At 39.1% G+C, this 20043-nt stretch overlaps 1 protein-coding gene across 2 annotated transcripts in view; it reads right to left on the minus strand.

Annotated features, from left to right (window-relative positions):
* Positions 1 to 20043, minus strand: part of adam12b (ADAM metallopeptidase domain 12b) — a 112504-nt gene that overhangs the window by 76028 nt on the left and 16433 nt on the right. For both annotated transcript variants that reach the window (XM_081394041.1, XM_081394040.1), the window contains exons 2-3: positions 18303 to 18409; positions 16490 to 16563 (exon numbers count right to left, since the gene is read on the minus strand). In XM_081394041.1, the coding sequence (XP_081250167.1) occupies positions 16490 to 16563; positions 18303 to 18409 (181 nt within the window). The remainder of the gene's footprint in view (positions 1 to 16489; positions 16564 to 18302; positions 18410 to 20043) is intronic.

The raw sequence follows: 20043 nt of genomic DNA on the forward strand, positions 1-20043 counted from the left end.
CCTGTCTCTTTTTGCTAAATGTTAGTTTTAATGATCAATATTATAATGCTTTTTTTATTCATCATATTTTTAAAATGAAAACAAAAAGAGTCAGGGTTGTGCTTTATACTTCGTGTTGTTATAAATATGCAGTGAAGATAATCAATTGCGTTGCCTGAACCACATTTGTGTGGCCATTATGTTTAAGATTTTTTTAAATGAAAATGAAAAGAGGCAGAGTGGTGGTTTATAATATATTTTGTTTTATTCGTAGCCTAGATATAGCCTATAAAGAGATAACCGGAGTAGCCAGAGCGAGCCGAGTGACACTATCAAGTACACCGCTGTTCCATTTCGGGAGTTTGTTCTCCTGAGTCGAACTTGTCAAGTCCGAACTACCAAGGACTCAAGTCCGAACTTTGCGTACTTGGTATTGAGAAACGGCTTCTGTGTAACTTTTAGTGAATTTCTAGGTGGTTGCCAGAGTATTGCTATGCAGTTGCTATGGTGTTCTGATTGTTAAGGCATTGCTATGTCATCACTATGGTGTTCTAGGTAATTGCCTGGGTGTTGCTATGTGACTGCACAGCTGCTCTGTGTGACTTTTAGTACACTGCTAGGAGGTTGTTAGGTTGTTCTGTGTGGTTTCCAGGGTGTTGCTATGCTATTATTTAGGGTGTCCTGGTTGGGTGGTTGTTTGGGCATTGCTAGGTCATTACTATGGTGTTCTAGATGGTTGCCATGGTGTTGCTGCTGTATGTGAGTGTTAAGATTTTCTATGTGACTTTTAACAATGCTAGGTGGTTGCTAGGGTGTTTCTAAGCGGCTGTTAGGGTGTTCTGGTTGGTTGTTAGGGCATTACTTAGTTGTTCTATGTGGTTTTCTGGTATGTTGCTACTGGTGTGGTTGCCATGGTTTTGCTATGTGGCTGCTAAAGCGTTTTAAGTGATTTTTAGCACACTCTATGCAGTTTTTAGGGTGCTCTTAAAGCATTTGGTAGTTGTAATGTAGTGCTCTGTGTTATGGTACCTGGTTGTTTTCTGCAGGTGGTTGCTAATTTTCACCCATTTTAATGTCCACCTGACAAGGCTACATATCTGCTCAATAAACCACAAGAGCCAAGTCATCATTTATGTTCTTAATACAATGGGATGTGGGACAATTATGTGTCAAAGTTTAATAGTAAGGTTAGGGATGTGTTCAGTTCCATGAGCAATAATTATGAGCAATAATAATAGTGGTTCTTGCTTTATGTATAAGATAAAAAGCTTGTTTCTTTTGTTTGTTTGACAACTTAATTTCAGTATAATAAAAATATGAGCTGTTTTCACATGCTTCTAAAAAATGGTGTGTTGTCCTGTCATACACTGTCATTAAAAGCTTTGTCAAACGACTTGCTCTTATTATGTTCTCTCTCTCTCCCACATTCATGCACTCCACAACCCCTGATTACACTACACACCATGTCATTAATTTCAGTTTGAAGACAGAAGAAATAATTGAAGCCCCTGAGAGGAGTAATTTGTAACAGATGGAAAGTTTACAAGCGAGTCCACAAGTGAATCCATAATTGAACGTGGCACTGTATACTCCTCCTTCTCCCTTTCATTGTTTGCTCTCTCTCAGTCTTTCTATCCTTGAATATAGTTTACATATTCCATAAAGCAACAAACATTCAAGGTGAAAGACAACCAACCTCCACAACAATACAAATTGTGTGGAATGTTTAATAACAGGAGCAGTTTATGTTCTATACTACCTCACACCTTCACCTTTTACAGACACCAATTCAGTATTGAGTATTGAGAGTATATTTCCTTGTGCTCATTTCAGAACAGTGTAAAAATGTGCAAAGAAATATAATAACTAAATATAGCTGCGAGCAGCGATTACGGGCCCAAGCCGGTGGCACCGCCACCCTGGTGCCTTTAGTTACATAAAGGCACCGGGGTGGCGGTGCCACCGGCTTTGGCCCTTCATCGCTGCTCGCAGCTATATTTATATATATATTTTATATATATATATATATATATATATATATATATATATATATATATATATAAGACAGAAACCTTATTAGCTTATTCTGATTTTATGATACACTCAAAATATCCCACAACAAATCTTTTAAATTTAATGTAAAAATTAAAACGAAAGTAAGCACTGTTGGGCTTACGTAACCCTCTCATTAGAATCAAAATGTTTCAGCATTTGCGATGTATTTGGATGCTAAACTATTCTTTATTATAGGCTTTGTTCTTCACTCGTGTTCCAATATCGACAGAAAAAATCATCCTCTTCACACGCGCAAAAATGTGCTTGAAACATCACAGTGGAGCGGTGCTTACTGTGAATGTACGAATTGTACTACTGACTATTTAGAGCAGTGTAATTTTTATATGTTAGGTTAACTATTTTATTATTATATTTTATTAAGGCTATAATGAACAGGCTGCGATGTCAAGATTGCAATGCTGGAATGTGTGTTTGTGTGTGTGTGTGTGTGTGTGTGTGTGTGTGTGTGTGTGTGTGTGTGTGTGTGTGTGTGTGTGTGTGTGTGTTTGTGTGTGTGTGTGTGTGTGTGTGTGTGTATGTGTGTTCATGTTTTTCTATCCCGGTGGGGACTTCAACCTGAATGCACACAGACTCATGGGGACTCGTGTCACAGTGGGGACCTAAATAGAGGTCCCCATGGGTAAACAAGCTTATAAATCATACAGAATGAGTTTTTTTTGGAAATGTAAAAATGCAGAAAGTTTTCAGTGATGGGTAGGTTTAGGGGTAGGGTTAGTGTAAGGAGATAAAATATACAGTTTGTACAGTATAAAAATCATTAAATCTATGGAGAGTCCCCACAAAGATAGTAAACCGTGTGTGTGTGGGTGGGTGTGTGTGTGTGGTGTGGGCGCGATTGAACAGTGGACACATAAAAACATACTCCGTCATTATACAGGACGACATTCAAACTGCAAAGTGTTAACTTATATTTGTGTACAGTTGCAATAAAACACAACATTGTGCTTTTGTAAAATAATTTCAAGCAATCAACCCCCGAAAGGCGCTAATTTTAAAATTAAACTAAAATGCTCATGGCTGCACGGGCATTCATAACGGTGCGCATCCACGGCGAGGAACGAGCAGAACAGAGTGAACGTTTTTCAGTTAATTCCTACTTCCATAGGAATTCATTTGAAACGCTCGCTCAACCACTATCAATGTCAGTGTGGACGAACATATTTTACTTTCGTTTTTAAGTTGGCGATTCAAAAGCCTCCAGCGGTGTCACACGTCGATTAACCGGTGGTAAAATATTCTCACCGTCACATACCTAGTATATTTTTATGTAGATACAATAGGCCTACCTGATTTTGAACACAAGAGGGCAGTATAGCCCTATGTATGACTTGACTTTTATGGGACTAAATAGTACAATTACTATTTTTAAACTTATAAATATTTATTAAATTGAAAAAAAAAAAGAATAAAATGGGTTTAGTTGTGACATTTTTATACTTTTATATAGAAATAAATGGTGTTTAATTACATTTTTAGAAGATGAGGCTTTAAGTGTTACTTTACTTTAGTCCCTCACTATAGCAAAACCGTTTGAGATGTTTAATATCCGTTCACAATTTAGCATCTTTAATGTATCTTTATCATTTTGAAAAAGTTTGGTGTGAATAAAATAAAACCGTTAGGAAGAGTAGCTCAAAAACTCAGAGTCTGAAATATCCAAAAAATCCACATTCAAACCAAAATATCTGACTTCCTTTTGCTCGGAGCTAATAACTGTAAATTAGAAAGTTGTCCGGCTCGGTGAGACCAATATATATACTGATTTTTGTAACTGTTGGTAAAACTAACCCACCCACTTTTGTCAAACGCATGTTGAAAGTGACACACTTCCTGCTGCCAGTTGGTGGCGCTATAACTTTGACTCACAATAGTTACATCCATCTGATCGGCCTCTTACCACGAACATACTGCTAAAGTTTCATCAAGATCAGTTAATGTATGCAGAAGTTATAACACTTCGTCTCCTCTCTTTTCTCGCCATAAATTTGTTTCCTCGCCATGGCCAAACCGTTCGAGATATCAAAAATCCGTCCGCAATTTAGCATTCTCAATGTCTTGACTTCATGCTGACTGAGTTTGGAGGTGATTGAATGAATTCTCTAGGAGGAGTACATCACATTCCACAGCAAGCGTTTTCCAAACAACCCATAATAGCCGACTTCCTGTTGGGCTGGTGTGAAACTTGACAGAGGGAAAGTTGTTCGGCCCGATGAAATCTATATGTGTACCGAGTTTCATATTAATTCATGCAAGCGTGTTTGATATATGGACCAAGTTTTCAGACCCTGTTCAAGAGGGCGCTGTTGAGCCCCCCTGCCACGCCCGTTTCTGAATCTTTTCACATGTCTACTGGCTAATAAGTGTTATGTGTCTGTCGAGTTTCATCCAATTTCAAGCATGCTAAGAGTCTCAAACGCATCCGAAAAGAATATTAAAATTTGATGCGTTGCCACGGCAACAGTATCTAAGATATCAATAATCCTTTCACAGGTCTACATCTGCCGTGTGTTTACATTATACACATAAAATTTGAAGCAAATCGGGTAAAAGTAAGAGGGTGACTTCAAAGCATTTTGAAAGTGACACACTTCCTGCTGCCAGTTGGTGGCGCTATAACTTTGACTCACAATAGTCACATCCATGTGATCGGCCTCTTACAACGAATACACTGCTGAAGTTTCATCAAGATCAGTCAATGTATGCAGAAGTTATAACACACTTCCTGTGTCCCATTATTCGCCATAAATTCGTTTCCTCGCCACGGCCAAACCGTTCGAGATATCAAAAATCTGTTCGCAAGAATTGATCCTCAATGTCTTGACTTTATTCTCACCGAGTTTGGTGGCGATCGGATGAAATCCCTAGGAGGAGTATTTCACATTCCATTGTATGCGTTTTCCAAACAACGTATAATAACCAACTTCCTGTTGGGCTTTTGTAAAACTTAGAGCACGAAAGTTGTTCGGCCCGATGAGATCTATATGTGTACTGAGTTTCATATTATTACATGCAAGCGTGTTTGATTTATGGACCAAGTTTTCGGACCCCATTCCAGGGGGCGCTGTCGAGCCCCCCTGCCACGCCCCGGTACCAGCTTCAGCCCGGCCCTGATGGCCGCAGGTTCTGACGTGTGTGCAAAATTTCAAGAGTTTTTGAGCATGTTAAGGGCCCCAAAAGTGGCAAAAAGGCAAAAAAAAAAATAATGAAGAAAAAAAAAAATATATATAAATATAGCTGCGAGCAGCGATTACGGGCCCAAGCCGGTGGCACCGCAACCCCGATGCCTTTAGTTACCTAAAGGCACCGGGGTGGCGGTGCCGCCGGCTTTGGCCCTTCATCGCTGCTCGCAGCTATATTTATATATATATATATATATATATATATAATCTTGAATGTATTTTTTATCATGTTGAAAAAGTTTGGTGTGAATAAAATAAACCACTTAGGAGGAGTAACTAAAAACTCAGAGTCTGACATATCCAAAAAATCCACATTCAAACCAAAATATCTGACTTCCTGTTGCTCGGAGCTAATGACTGTAAATTAGAAAGTTGTCCGGCTCGATGAGACCAATATGCGTACTGATTTTTGTAACTGTGGGTAAAAGTAACCCCCCCACTTTTGATAAAAGCATTTTGAAAGTGACACACTTCCTGCTACCAGTTGGTGGCGCTATAACTTTGACTCACAATAGTTACATCCATCTGACCGGCCTCTTACCATGAACACACTGCTGAAGTTTCATCAAGATCAGTTAATGTATGCAGAAGTTATAACACTTCGTGTTTCTCTTTTCTCGCCATAAATTTGTTTCCTCGCCACGGCCAAACCGTTCGAGATATCAAAAATCCGTCCGCAATTTAGCATCCTCAATGTCTTGACTTCATGCACACCGAGTTTGGTGGCGATTGGATGAATTCTCTAGGAGGAGTAGTTCACATTCCACAGCAAGCGTTTTCCAAACAACCCATAATAGCTGACTTCCTGTTGGGCGGAGCTAATAACTTAGACTGCGGAAGTTGTTCGGCCCGATGAGATCTATATGTGTACCGAGTTTCATATTAATTCATGCAAGTGTGTTTGACATATGGACCAAGTTTTCAGACCGTGTTCAAGGGGGCGCTGTTGAGCCCCCTGCCACGCCCGGGTACCAGCTTCAGCCCGGCACTGATGGCCGTGGGTTCTGACCTGTGTGTAAAGTTTCAAGAGTTTTTGAGCACGTTAAGGACCCCAAAAGCCCCTGAAACCTTGATTAACAATATAAAAGCAATAGTCAAATCCCCCCCTCCCCTCACACACACAGAGACACAGAGAGAGGGAGAGAAAATTCTTCAGAAAATCCACATTCAAACCAAAATATCTCTTTTCCTGTTGGTCAGAGATCGTTAATGTAAATTAGAAAGTTGTCCGTCTTGATGAGAACAATACACATACCAAGTTTTGTTGCTGTTGATAAAACTAACCCCCCCCCATTTATGACTAAAGGTGGCGCTACTGAGCCCCTCACCACGCCCGTTTCTGAAACTTTGCACAAGTCTACGGGCTAATAAGTGTGATGTGTCTGTCGAGTTTCATTCAATTTCAAGTATGTTAAGAGTCTCAAAAGCATCAAAAAACAATATTAAAGTTTGATGCGTTGCCACGACAACAGTATTAAAGATATCAAAAATCCTTTCACAGGTCTACATCTGCCGTGTGTTTACATTATACACATAAAGTTTGAAGCAAATCGGGTAAAAATAAGAGGGTGATTTCAAAGCATTTTGAAAGTGACACACTTCCTGCTGCCAGTTGGTGGCGCTATAACTTTGACTCACAATAGTCACATCCTTGTGTTCGGCCTCTTACAACGAACACACTGCTGAAGTTTCATCAAGATCAGATAATGTATGCTGAAGTTATAACACACTTCCTGTGTCCCTTATTCGCCATAAATTCGTTTCCTTGCCACGGCCAAACCGTTTGAGATATCAAAAATCCGTCCGCAATTTAGCATCCTCAATGTCTTGACTTCATGCACACCGAGTTTGGTGGGGATGGGATGAATTTTCTAGGAGGAGTAGTTCACATTCCACAGCAAGCGTTTTCCAAACAACCCATAATAGCCGACTTCCTGTTGGGCTGGCGTGAAACTTGACAGAGGGAAAGTTGTTCGGCCCGATGAGATCTATATGTGTACCGAGTTTCATATTAATTCATGCAAGCGTGTTTGATATATGGACCAAGTTTTCAGACCCCGTTCAAGGGGGCGCTGTTGAGCCCCCCTGCCACGCCCGTTTCTGAAACTTTTCACATGTCTACTGGCTAATAAATGTGATGTATCTGTCGAGTTTCATCCAATTTCAAGCATGCTAAGAGTCTCAAACGCATCCGAAAAGAATATTAAAGTTTGATGCGTTGCCACGGCAACAGTATCTAAGATATCAATAATTCTTTCACAGGTCTACATCTGCCGTGTGTCTACATTATACACATAAAGTTTGAAGCAAATCGGGTAAAATTAAGAGGGTGAATTCAAAGAATTTTGAAAGTGACACACTTCCTGCTGCAAGTTGGTGGCGCTATAACTTTGACTCACAATAGTCACATCCATGTGATCGGCCTCTTACAACAAACACACTGCTGAAGTTTCATCAAGATCAGTTAATGTATGCAGAAGTTATAACACACTTCCTGTGTCCCATTATTCGCCATAAATTTGTTTCCTCGCCACGGCCAAACCGTTTGAGATATCAAAAATCCGTTCGCAAGAATTCATCCTCAATGTCTTGACTTTATTCTCACCGAGTTTGGTGGCGATCGGATGAAATCCCTAGGAGGAGTATTTCACATTCCATTGTATGCGTTTTCCAAACAACGTATAATAACCGACTTCCTGTTGGGCTTTTGTAAAACTTAGAGCACGAAAGTTGTTCGGCCCGATGAGATCTATATGTGTACTGAGTTTCATATTATTACATGCAAGCGTGTTTGATTTATGGACCAAGTTTTCGGACCCCATTCCAGGGGGCGCTGTCGAGCCCCCCTGCCACGCCCCGGTACCAGCTTCAGCCCGGCCCTGATGGCCGCGGGTTCTGACGTGTGTGCAAAATTTCAAGAGTTTTTGAGCATGTTAAGGGCCCCAAAAGTGGCAAAAAGGCAAAAAAAAAAATAATGAAGAAAAAAAAAAAAAATAATCCTTACGAAAACAATAGGGCCTCCGCCCTTTCAGGGCTTGGGCCCTAATAATCCTTACGAAAACAATAGGGCCTTCGCCCTTTCAGGGCTTGGGCCCTAATAACATTAACATTATTGATAATAACAAAAATGTCCAGTTCTCTTTGCATACAATGTATTAATAAAAAAAATAATTAAGCAAAAAAAATTGGATAATACTAATATTTCTTAAATATTCAAATATATATATGGGTATATATATACACACACTGTATATATTGCATTTATGATAACATGTCAAATAAAAAGTAAATTCATCTGATAGTATTGTTTTTTCCCTCCACCAGGGTTTGCTGTATTGCCAACTATATCTGTCAGACAAAATTGATCATCATCTGTGACCTCATTATCACATCTAAAATATGATGAGATACAGTATATTATATATCTAGCATTACCTAACAATACACGATACCTTATATAACTTAGAATGTTCAGATCGCAGATCTCAGTGGATGAATGTTTTTATCATTTACTTTTTATTACTATTAAATTACATTACTATTTATTTACCTTTAATATACCATGCAAAAGTAAGGGGGAGGCTGTATCTTAGTTTTACAGGCACTTACTTTAGAAAAAAAATATTTCTAATTTGCCATTGTGGCCTCATTTTTAAAGGTCACTACAGGGGCCAAAAACATAGCTGCTAAGTTAAGACTGTCTTAAGAACCAATAATCAATTAGTTAGGGCTTATCAGTCTTACTTTTCAGATTCAAATAGGACCAATCTACCTTTTTATGTAACTGACTTGTTATGACCCGTCTTAAAGAAAAAAATTAGATGACTTACTTGTTGTAAGACTATAGTCTAAACAGTTCATGCAACAGTCCAGGTGTGTGTATTGTGTCAGTTGTTGAAGGACTCCTTCCTCATTATCCTCACCTTGCTTCCCGAATCACAGGGCCACTCTAATTGTCCTCAGTTCATTAGTTTTGCTTCAGCCCGACATCAGAGCAGAGAGTCAATGATGCCATTCTCAAACAAACAACAACCCTATTCCCTGTCCATTCATGGACACTGAGTCCAAGTTTCTATGGTCATGTTTGCAGTCGTCACAGTAATGACATGTTTTGTGTGCTTGGCTATGCTCCTTCCTGTTTGGATGAATAAAAGGAAGCCTTTGAATGGCACACGCTTCTTCTCTTCCTCAGTAACAGCTGTTTGTGTCAACCAGAATAAGCTCTAAGTCTTCCTACAATCTTCCTTCATACAAAGTCCTGTGGAGTTTGATCAGTTCAGTGTATGGGATGTTGACTCTAATGCCATTATCAAGATTTACAGTCTAAAAGAGGAAGAACACTTCGAGAAAACCAACAAATGAAAAAAAGTGACTGACAGCTAACTAAATGTAGGGATGCTACAAGCTAATTTTTTTCAGTAGCGTGACAGTACAGCTCATCAAAATAGTGCAGTTTTCAGTAACAAGCTATTTTACCAGCACTACATAGTTATTTTTCATGCCACATATTGCTCATGCAGCCTAACAACCGAGCAAGCAGTGACAATAATCAAACGCACTCTCTCAGAAGGTCTCTCTCTCAAGTACCATTGGGAAATCCAATTAATTTTGGCGAATTAGTCTGTTTCGGACGGTGCATTTCAATGAACAGTTCAATGATCAGTTAATAGAATTAAATTAATGTAGTCAAATTAATATTACAATCAATCCACCTGTTCGTCCCGTGAACACTCAGTGTTAATTGTTTATCAATTCTAAGAAATGAAAGCTTTAGCATAAGTTCTGCCAGGAAGACTCAATTACTACATCACTTATTACCTTCACATCTATCCAATCATATTCTAATACTTGCTGTATAAAAGATCGGTACTTTCACATGGTTGAGTTCGTAGATGCTGATGCAAACAATTACCTTCACCCACCCCACCACCACCACCAGGATGGTCCTGTCCTTACCTCCCGGGGGAGTCGGCTGCGCCCCTGCCTTCATCTTCAGGCAGGAAATGCAGATCTGCTACCCTCGGATTATGCACTACGGGCAGGGAGAGGACACGCAGAGCAAACAGGAGAAGGGAGGAAGTCGGGAGAGTGGATGATTGGAGTTGCGATGGACTTCTGCATTGAATGAAGACATTGTGCCACACTCCTGATGTTGTCCTTTGATTCTGTTCTAGTTGAGAGAGTCCTCTCTCTCTCTCCTGAATGAGCACATGGCTGGTTGTGGGCCAAGGCCTGCTGCCCTGGGGCCTAGTGTGGCCACGCAGGACAGCTTTGTGAACATACCAAGAAGGCCAAGAGAGGGAAGGGCTTGTGTAGAGCCCATTTAAATCCTGAGAAAGTTTCCACCTTTCAGGGTTGGCTCAACTAATAAGAAAGGGGGAATTTCCAAGCGGGAAATCTCTCTGTTGGGAGGATTTATGACTCTATCTCAAGTGTGGTTAGACATAGGCCTTGCCGTTTGTGTCCATTTATACTCAGATAGATATAACAAACACACACTGCATTCTAAGAGAAGGTGATGTACACTAAAGTGTGAGTCATTAAATGAGGATTAATTAGATAGGAGACACGATACAGGTGGGGTTACATTGACTGTTGGTTGTATCATAAAATGCATACTGTAGTATCAAAGACATAATAGTACACAAGAGAGTAAATCATTCACACAGTGTCCTGGGGTGCTTGTTCATTTGTAGATCAGTTTGTCCATAAATTGATGCAGTAAAGTCTGTTTTAAGGGCTGTGGGTCTTTTCTATGGCCTCTGCTTTTTCCACGTGACCACATTTTTAACAGCAATAAAATCAACTTATCTGACCGTAGTCATGGTAACCAAGACCCTTCTTGCCCTTGTTGGGGGGATGGGACCATAGATCCCAGAGTGAGTTTTAAAAATTATTTGTTAAATATAACAAATATATTTACTCCCTTCAGGTCTGGGAGGAAGTGTTTGAGAGCTCGAAACACCGCCATCATTTCTAGCCGATTTATGTGCCAAGAAAGAGACTGGCCTCAGGTATTGGTCAAATAGCCACTTCAGTGCCCTGTAACGGCGAACCGGCAGGGAACAACCGAACTGACTGTTCTACGACCCTCCTCGGAGGATCATTGGGAAATGCAGGCACCTCGGTGCCCTGAAGTGGCGAACCGGCAGGGAACAACCGAACTGGCAGCACTGGCAGTGCAACCGAACTGGCAGCCCTCCTCAGAGAGGGCGCCGAAGAGAAACGGGCACCGTATTTTGATGAGGTGGACTGCCCTCAGAAGTCTGACAGCCTCAGCATCAGGACTTCTTCTTAGTCAAAGCCTTCTTCGAGATAACGACTGTCCTCAGATCTGTCTTATCCCAAGACGACTACGGCTGAGACTACTAAAGGCACCAGCCTCTCAAGACTTGTCTCTAATATAGCTTGAGAAGACAATCCAGCGTCCTGAAACAGCTGACCGGCAGGAAACAACCGAACTGACCCCTCTTAAACCCTCCTTCTGCAAAATCAGACACTGAGACTAGATCTCGCTAGAGGACACAGAAAGGAGATGGGCACCATATAATGAGGTGTTATCCATTTCCCCCCAGGAATTCACCATTTATTTCCTCAGAATTAAATGACTCCTCAAAGATCAGATGAGTGTATATTTAATTTGCTCAAAAATCAAATACAGCCAAATATCAACCAGAAAAGTAAACACGGTCTGGATGAAAAGCTGAATAGTATAATAATACAGACATCTACTGTAAGTCCTCAAAGATAAGCAGAGTACATATTTAATTTTTTCAAAAATTAAATACAGCGAAATATCAACCAGACAAGTAAACATGGTCTGGATGAAAAAGCTGAATAGTATATTAATACAGACATCTAACTCCTCAAAGATAAGATGAGTACATATTTAATTTTCTCAAAGCTTAAATGCAGCGAAATATCAACCAGACAAGTAGAAACGGTCTAGGTGAAAGGTGGAATATAGTGTATTAATATAGACTTCAAATCAGAAGAGTATTTAACATTTAATTTAGTCAAAATTAAATGCAGCCAGAAACAAGCAGACAAGAATACATGGTCTGAATGACAGGCTGAATATTCATATTATAATCTCAAACAAAAAGAACCATAGCCTAAATAATAGTATGCAAACACTAGTTTGCACACAATAAGAGAAAGAGAGAAAGGGATTTCCCGCCTGCTCAGTTCCCTGCATATACATTGCGGACGCATTATTTACACACTGCCTCGGCAAACGCGAGATATGAGCCACTAGATTCTGATTGCAAACCCTTAATCTACGCGCTGCCTCGGCAAACGCGAGATCCGAGCCACTAGACCACAGGTGTCAAACTCAGTTCCTGGAGGGCCACAGCCCTACAGAGTTTTGTTCCAACCCTGCTTCAACACACACACCTGCAGTTTTCAAATAAGCCTGAAGGACTTGATTAGCTGATCAGGTGTGTTTAATTAGGTTTGAAGCTAAACTCTGCAGGGCTGTGGTCCTCCAGGAACAGTTTGACACCCCTGCACTAGACTCTTACTAAACTCTTACGTTTTTTTCAACACACGGACAGTATAATCATCAGCGATGCACGCGATTACATTTAGAAATAGACAAGGTTTGTTTCCAAATGCACCAAGCAAAGATATCCTTTCAATTTTATAAACTTTTATAAACCCAGGCAGTATAATCACAATGAACACATCCAAAATAAAATATTTAACATATAACAACTGAAAAGCCTCTAATTCGTAAACAAAACGATTAACGTACTAAATCCAGCAATAACACTGGCACAATCTGCATATTTTTAAACTCTAAAGACAGATGTCACATCCTGAACCTCAGGGCAATATTGGCTGCCGACCGCATTTTTCACTTGATGTTTTCATAAAGTCGAGAACTGCCCAACCTTTTGATGCTCTCAGCGGAATGAAAGTTAGGAATGAATTGAAAACGCTATAGCTCTACTCCGCTCGCTCCGTGCCAGTGGACATGAGTAGCTTGTAGGTTGGCAAGCTATTTCAAGTTAACTTCACAACAATGCTAAATTATGTGGCTTTAAGAAGCCTAAAACACTGTACACATGCTCTCACTGTGACTGGCTTTTTCCTAATTTATGGTAAGTGTTTTGACTCAGTCTTGAGAGGAACATGGCCCTTAAGAGAATTCAGCAAATTAAGTGAAGCAAAGCTACAACTTCACTGGGCAGCTGCTGATTAGAGTCTTTTAGCGTTATGGTGTTCGCTTCAAATCTCAGAGTCTCTGACAGTCAAGCTCTGAAGCCTCAATCGCCACCGCACACAGTCCTAAGCCATTTATTTTGGAAATCCTTTGGATGAGCAATCAAAGTCAGCATTGCTTTCCTGTTAGTTGTGAGTTAAACCGAGTTCAAGACTGTTGTTTAGACTGTGTTGTATTGCTGATCTGTGCTTAGAGAATACAGGGAGGACAAATCCATAGGGTAAAACAACAATGATTATGAAATGAATGAATCAGAAATGAGTTCAGGATGAGGTTAGACAAAATTCAGAGAAAGATGGGAACTATCAAAGCTCTTTTATCAAATGCACTCGAGTGAATAAATGAGATCTTTAATTTTACTGTGGCTTGAAAAGATCCACACAGGCTGTTTTGTTTTTTTTGCGGTGTTGCCACTTGCTCATCTTCCATTAATATGCAGTGAATCACTTTACATGTGTAAGAAAGCTTTCAAGAACTGACACTTCTTTGTAAAAAAAGCTCATATAAAACACTGTGGATTTGCTTTGGATTTCAAAAACCATCCAAATATGTTTGTATAGTGGTGTATTGATGGTTATGATTGCTGTAATGAAGGGAACACAAAGTTTTATGAGTGCCTATCCTCTAGGTTGTGCTTTTATATATCTGGATGAGTGATGTTATTTGTTGTGTGTTTTTGCTGTGCATGGGAAAGAGTTGAACTCAGCTTAATGTACAGAGAAGGTCAGCTTGTATCAGACATCCCTGGAGTTTCTTTGTTGGCTCGTTGGTTCTTTCTGTCTGCCTGTCTATCTATTATGGCCCCATATGTGTTACTTTTAACATTCATGTTTTTTTAAACATATGTAAATATACAATGTGTAATTTGCATATTAAACACATTTATACAAAGACAAACATGTTATGTCTATAAATAATTACATACATGATACACATGTCAAAAATATATTTATGTATATGTAAATATATACAATTTAAATATACATTTTAATTTTAATTCCATATATTGTACATCCATATGTTTTTACTTTATATGACAATATGTACATATAATTAATTTCAATATGGGCTAACTCATACACAACATATACTCTCAGATCCATTCAAGAACATATCAATGCCAAACATAATTCTAGATCCAGTTCTCTACTTCAGTTCAGATTTACATTTGAAATTCAGGAACATAAGTGAGTTTTCAGTTCAGCTGTAAATAGTGTACAAGCTTGGTAAAAAAAAAGACAGAAGTACGGTGGCCGAGAGAGCTCAACGCGCTGCAAATGAATAAAACACATGCAAACAGAAAAAAACGCATGCAAACCCTATGATGCAAACAGAAAAAAACACATGCAAATAGAAAAAAAACACCAGCGAATAAGAAAACATCTTCATCAGTTTTACAACTCACGTGCGTCCCAATACTCACAACACAACGCGCTGCAATTACAGAAACGCGCTGCAAAAGTTCACAACAAAACCAAATATAGAAACGCGCTGCAAATAGAACAGAACACAACGGAAATGTTTCCGGGGAACCCAATAAGTGACGGACGGACGGCTCGCAAGCTTTACCAGAGAGACGCGGGCTCTGGCTTTACCTATGCCCTAACGTTACTCTCTTAAAAGGGCAGAGCCCTTGAATTGGGCACTTTGGAGTGAGCGGGGCACTTGTGTGCCATTATGTTGATGAAGGGAGCAACGAAAGACAACGTAATTTCCTCATTATTTTCACTTGGGATGTTCCCATGACAACGCAGCGCGTGTCCATCAGCTGAGCTGTTCTTACCAGAAATATAGTATTAATGCTGTTAACATAACTGTTGCAAATAAATATACATTTTATACAACAAAGTTTTTAAAATATGTGTTATATCTTTGTGTGAGTGTCTCAACTTTAAAACTTGCCGTCTCATATTTGGACCTATAGCTACATTCTAACATTTCTCATGAAACTTATGAAAATTTTCAAAATGTGTTCAATGTAACTGATGTATAGATTAATGTCTTTTCCTCGTTCTTTTTCTCTATCTTTTTTATTTATTTATTTATTTTAGTCTTCAGCTCATTGTTCTTTTTAGTATTCTTATGACATTGAACATATCGCAAATACATTGTGTATATTGTATAACGTTACAAAGTTGTATGTCATAAACGTGTCATCTTTGTATGTTTTGCAAAAAAATAATAAAAATAAATAAATAAAAGTAGACAGCTGTAAGCATGTCCTAGCCGTCCGTCCGTCACTTATTGGGTTCCCCGGAAACATTTCCGTTGTGTTCTGTTCTATTTGCAGCGCGTTTCTGTATTTGGTTTTGTTGTGAACTTTTGCAGCGCGTTTCTGTAATTGCAGCGCGTTTCCGTATTTGGTTGTGTTGTGAGTATTGGGACGCACGTGAGTTGTAAAACTGATGAAGATGTTTTCTTATTCGCTGGTTTTTTTTTTCTATTTGCATGTGTTTTTTTCTGTTTGCATGCGTTTTTTTCTGTTTGCATGCGTTTTTTTCTGTTTGCATGTGTTTTATTCATTTGCAGCGCGTTGAGCTCTCTCGGCCACCGTACAGAAGTAAGGAAAGAGAGAGGGGGGAAAATAGACATTTATAGAGCTTTTTAAGGTTTCAGCTGCTTAAAGCTTCAAGCTGTAGAGCTTCAAGCTGCTTGAGTGCCTCTTACTGCATTAGCCGTTTACTGTTTTAGCCCAACATTTTTTTGCAAAATGTATTGCAATATAAAATATATTAAATATTAAATAAGAAAGTGTTACATCATGGTGGCGTTACTTTGTGCGTTGCTCTAATAATAGTGAAATAAACCCTGTGCTAATCGCTCTTTTCCATGCAGTTACAGAACTGGCGCTTTTAAGCTATTTAAGCTTTGCGCTACATATTCAGTCTACTGAAGCCATATGGTAGCTGCCTAATGATAGCTTAAGTTACTTTTTCGGTTGAGCATGTGGTTTTGTAAAAAACACTGTGTGTCTGATGATGTGTGTGGCGATTTAAGAGTCAGGAGTGTTGCGAGGGAGACTTACTGGTTCTTCTCCACAGATAAAATCAGCTGTTGTCCTTCTGCTAGGATTAGGATCCGCAGCGAAGCAGGAGGTGTCTAAATAAATGAAAAACAAAACAATCACTTCATGTCCTGTTTTCCTGTTTCAACCAATTTACTCTAAACCCTGCAGCTTCCCAATTGAAACACACACACACACACGCATAGCCTTCACACCTTTAAATGACCTCAGGTTTTTATCCAGCGCACCAGACAGAGCCATAGAGCCAAAACGAAGCCCTCCAAATGTCATTTTGCACATAATAATGTGTCAAACACTGCACAGGGCCGAAGCTTGTGCGTTCATGTATATCCACTGCATCTTTATTCACTCGACTCATCCAAAGACATGAGGAATATGAACTGAATTGTACGCACAAATATAATTTAAACATAAAACGATTCTTGATAAATTATGATAAACAAGCCAGCAGTGTTGCCAGAAATGTTCAAGTGAGTTGGTGAATCGGGGTGGACCTCTATGCTGTAAATGTTCTCAGATTTTATTGTGAATTTTATATATGGCTTTTCCTAGCCTATATGATACAATATATTTGTTTTTCGCAACCTAATGTACAATTGCACCATTGTAAATTATGGTATTATCTTGCTGTTTTGTGTGTGTTTGTGTTGTTTATGTCCAAATATGTGTTTACTTACAAAAAGTACCATGATAATACTTTGTTTTTTTGGACATGGCCCTATGATAATTCCATGTGTTTACAGTACATCTGTACTCTTCTGTGTTTTCTGTGCACATTATTATTTTATTATTTTTTCAAATTGCAAAACAGAATCATGCATGTGTGTACTCCTGAAATATTTCTGAATAACTCTTTTTTTTCTTACTAAACAGCTGAGAGAGCAAATCTTCCTCCATTACTCCAGCTGGACTGATTTGGCTTTGGGCCATCAGTCGGGCCACTCGTGGTGTAGACCGACAGGTCCTTTATTCTGAGTGGAATTTCCTCCCTGAAATACGCTACCCTCACCATAACCTCAATCTCCACCTGCAAATGTTTAATAGCAATCACCTCGGAAAGCAAAGCAAAGCCAACCATTCGCTAGCACTGCATTTTCATGAAATACAAAACTTTTTCCGAACAATGCATTAAAGATATTCCCAACATCTCAGACAGTTATGAAAAGCTCTGGGTGTCGAGTTTTCGATGCCTAAGCCTCCGAACCAGGCAGTGAAATGGACTCTAAGTGCCATGTGCCAGAATCAGACATTGCTCTGAGCTACGGAAGACGTTTGACCGTAATATTCACTGGAGCTCAAGTAACTCAGTGCGGAGACTGGAATCAATTAAGCCTTAATGACGAAGACCATGTGACTTTTTGCGACAATGTCGCCACGGCTTCAGGCACTTAATCTAATCTAATGTACTCCAAAACAGTTTTCAAGATTCATCACCTCATCACTCAGCCTTTGTGCCTCTGGTGCCGTTTGGCAGTCAGGCCTTTCACTCATTTTCACAAATGACCCTTTTAGAGCTAAAAGGCTGTGGCTCAATAATGATACTGACTATGGGAGTCATACATTGTGAACTAATTTGTACCGTAGTCTAATGTTATACCATTTTGAACTGAAGTGAACTTGCACTGGACTCAATATATTATTCATTTAAAAAGAGTGTATGCAAGTCAGTGCTATTCCAAATCAAAAACTCATATAAAAATATAAATAAACACTGGCAACGAGACATCATGATGGAAGCGCAAATGACTTTCTAGAGGTTTAGGGAAAAATGTGGAAAATGGTGAGCAACAATATATACAGTGCTCTTTCTTACCCTGGAGCGGAGCCAGCTGATTGGGCGCTGCTCTGTTCCTTCCAGCAGTAGCGGTGCCATGGTGTGGTAGTGTTTCAGTTTGTCGAGCACACTTTTTAGTTGCCTCCCTGCACAAGCGACAAAAACAACAACAACAATAACCATTAGTGTTGCAGTGGATACCAGAGACACAATATGCGGTGCTGCTGAGCTCTCTCTCTCTCTCTCTCTCTCTCTCTGTGAATGTGTGTGTGTGTACTGGAGGCAAAAAGTTCAAATGACCAACAGTTAAATGTGGAATTGCAAACTGAAGACAGCAGTGAGTATGCAGTGCTGCAGTAAATTAGGACCAGCATGAACAGACGCTGAGCTAAAGACCATTAACCCAATAGAAATCCTGGAAGAGAATTAGTATTTAAGTCATGGGTTCCCTCAGGATTTCTAATGTTTTTTTAAGATGGCAGTTTTCAAATTATGAGTTAAATAAGGTGCCCATGCAACAAAATTCCATTACTGAACACTCAATTGTTGCCTTACCACAATTCACTATGCTTAGCCTACAATAATGATTTATATTTTGAGTGGTCGGACAAATTTGGTCACCTTGTGAAAAACGTCTGTCTACCATTCTCAAATAAATGTGGTGTAGGATTTACTTTTAAACAATTTTCTATCAGAAATTTCGAATACATTTCACATATAATTACAAAGAAACAGCAAGTAACACATTGAATCAAACAATGACATTTTGAAGTAGAAAGACTACAACAGTATTTTCTTGTAAAAAATACTCTTTTTTACAACTTTGAAAAACAGTGTATAGAGTGCAACCTTTTCAGCAGCCTTGGTTCCATAGGGATTTGAAAAAAGTATTTAATATTATTAGCCATGAACCAAACCAAACCACACACATTACAAGCTCTGATTTAAAGCTATACTGTATATATAGTAGTTCGAGTGTATTGTGTATCTGATGGCTTATTGATTAACATCCAGTAGATCTATATTTTTCTTTTAAGGTTTTAAAGTTATCGTTAAATATCAATTCCTCTATGGAGAAAATGGAGTTTTATACTTCTGGAACCCAACTATTTCAAACTATGGAGGCAGATGTAGTGCTTGCTAAGTATACCATATACCTAAGTAACTTGGTGATAGAGAGGCAAATGCTTTGTAGTGAAGCTTCAATATTACCAGAAGAGACTTTTACCTGAAGAGACAGATGAACTTTCTGTGTAAATAACAAGGAGTTAAGTTGTCTGCTGTGTTCCATTCAACTCATAAAGTCTGAATTGTCAGTGCCATATTTGAACATGGAAATGTACAACAGACCTGCACTTGATGTTAGAATTTCAATTTATCATCTCATAAGGAAACTCTGATACTTGCGAATGATGTAAAGTGAACATGGCTGAACCCTGAGAGAATTATACTCATTTTTATCTGTATACTATGATGAATCAAAAGAATGCTTGATGAATTAGCATTTCAGGTTGGGCTACAATTTGATTTCTGAACAAGTCTCTAAAAAATGTATGAAAAACAATGCAGTGAATGGGTGAGTATGCTGAGTGCATGTCATAATTTGACGTCAGTATTTGTATGAGCTAGAGGAAGTACAATGGGATCCAAAGGTTTGAGGCCCTTGATAAAAATAAAAAAATATCTTATTCTTTTAGTACAAAAATTCATTATTTTTCTCACACTGGCATGTAATGAGAAGAATGATAAACTTGACTTGACTTGCTTTTGTGTTTCGTGA

The sequence above is a fragment of the Scardinius erythrophthalmus genome (assembly GCF_964197995.2).
Source record: "Scardinius erythrophthalmus genome assembly, chromosome: 19".
Taxonomy (NCBI): Eukaryota; Metazoa; Chordata; class Actinopteri; order Cypriniformes; family Leuciscidae; genus Scardinius; species Scardinius erythrophthalmus.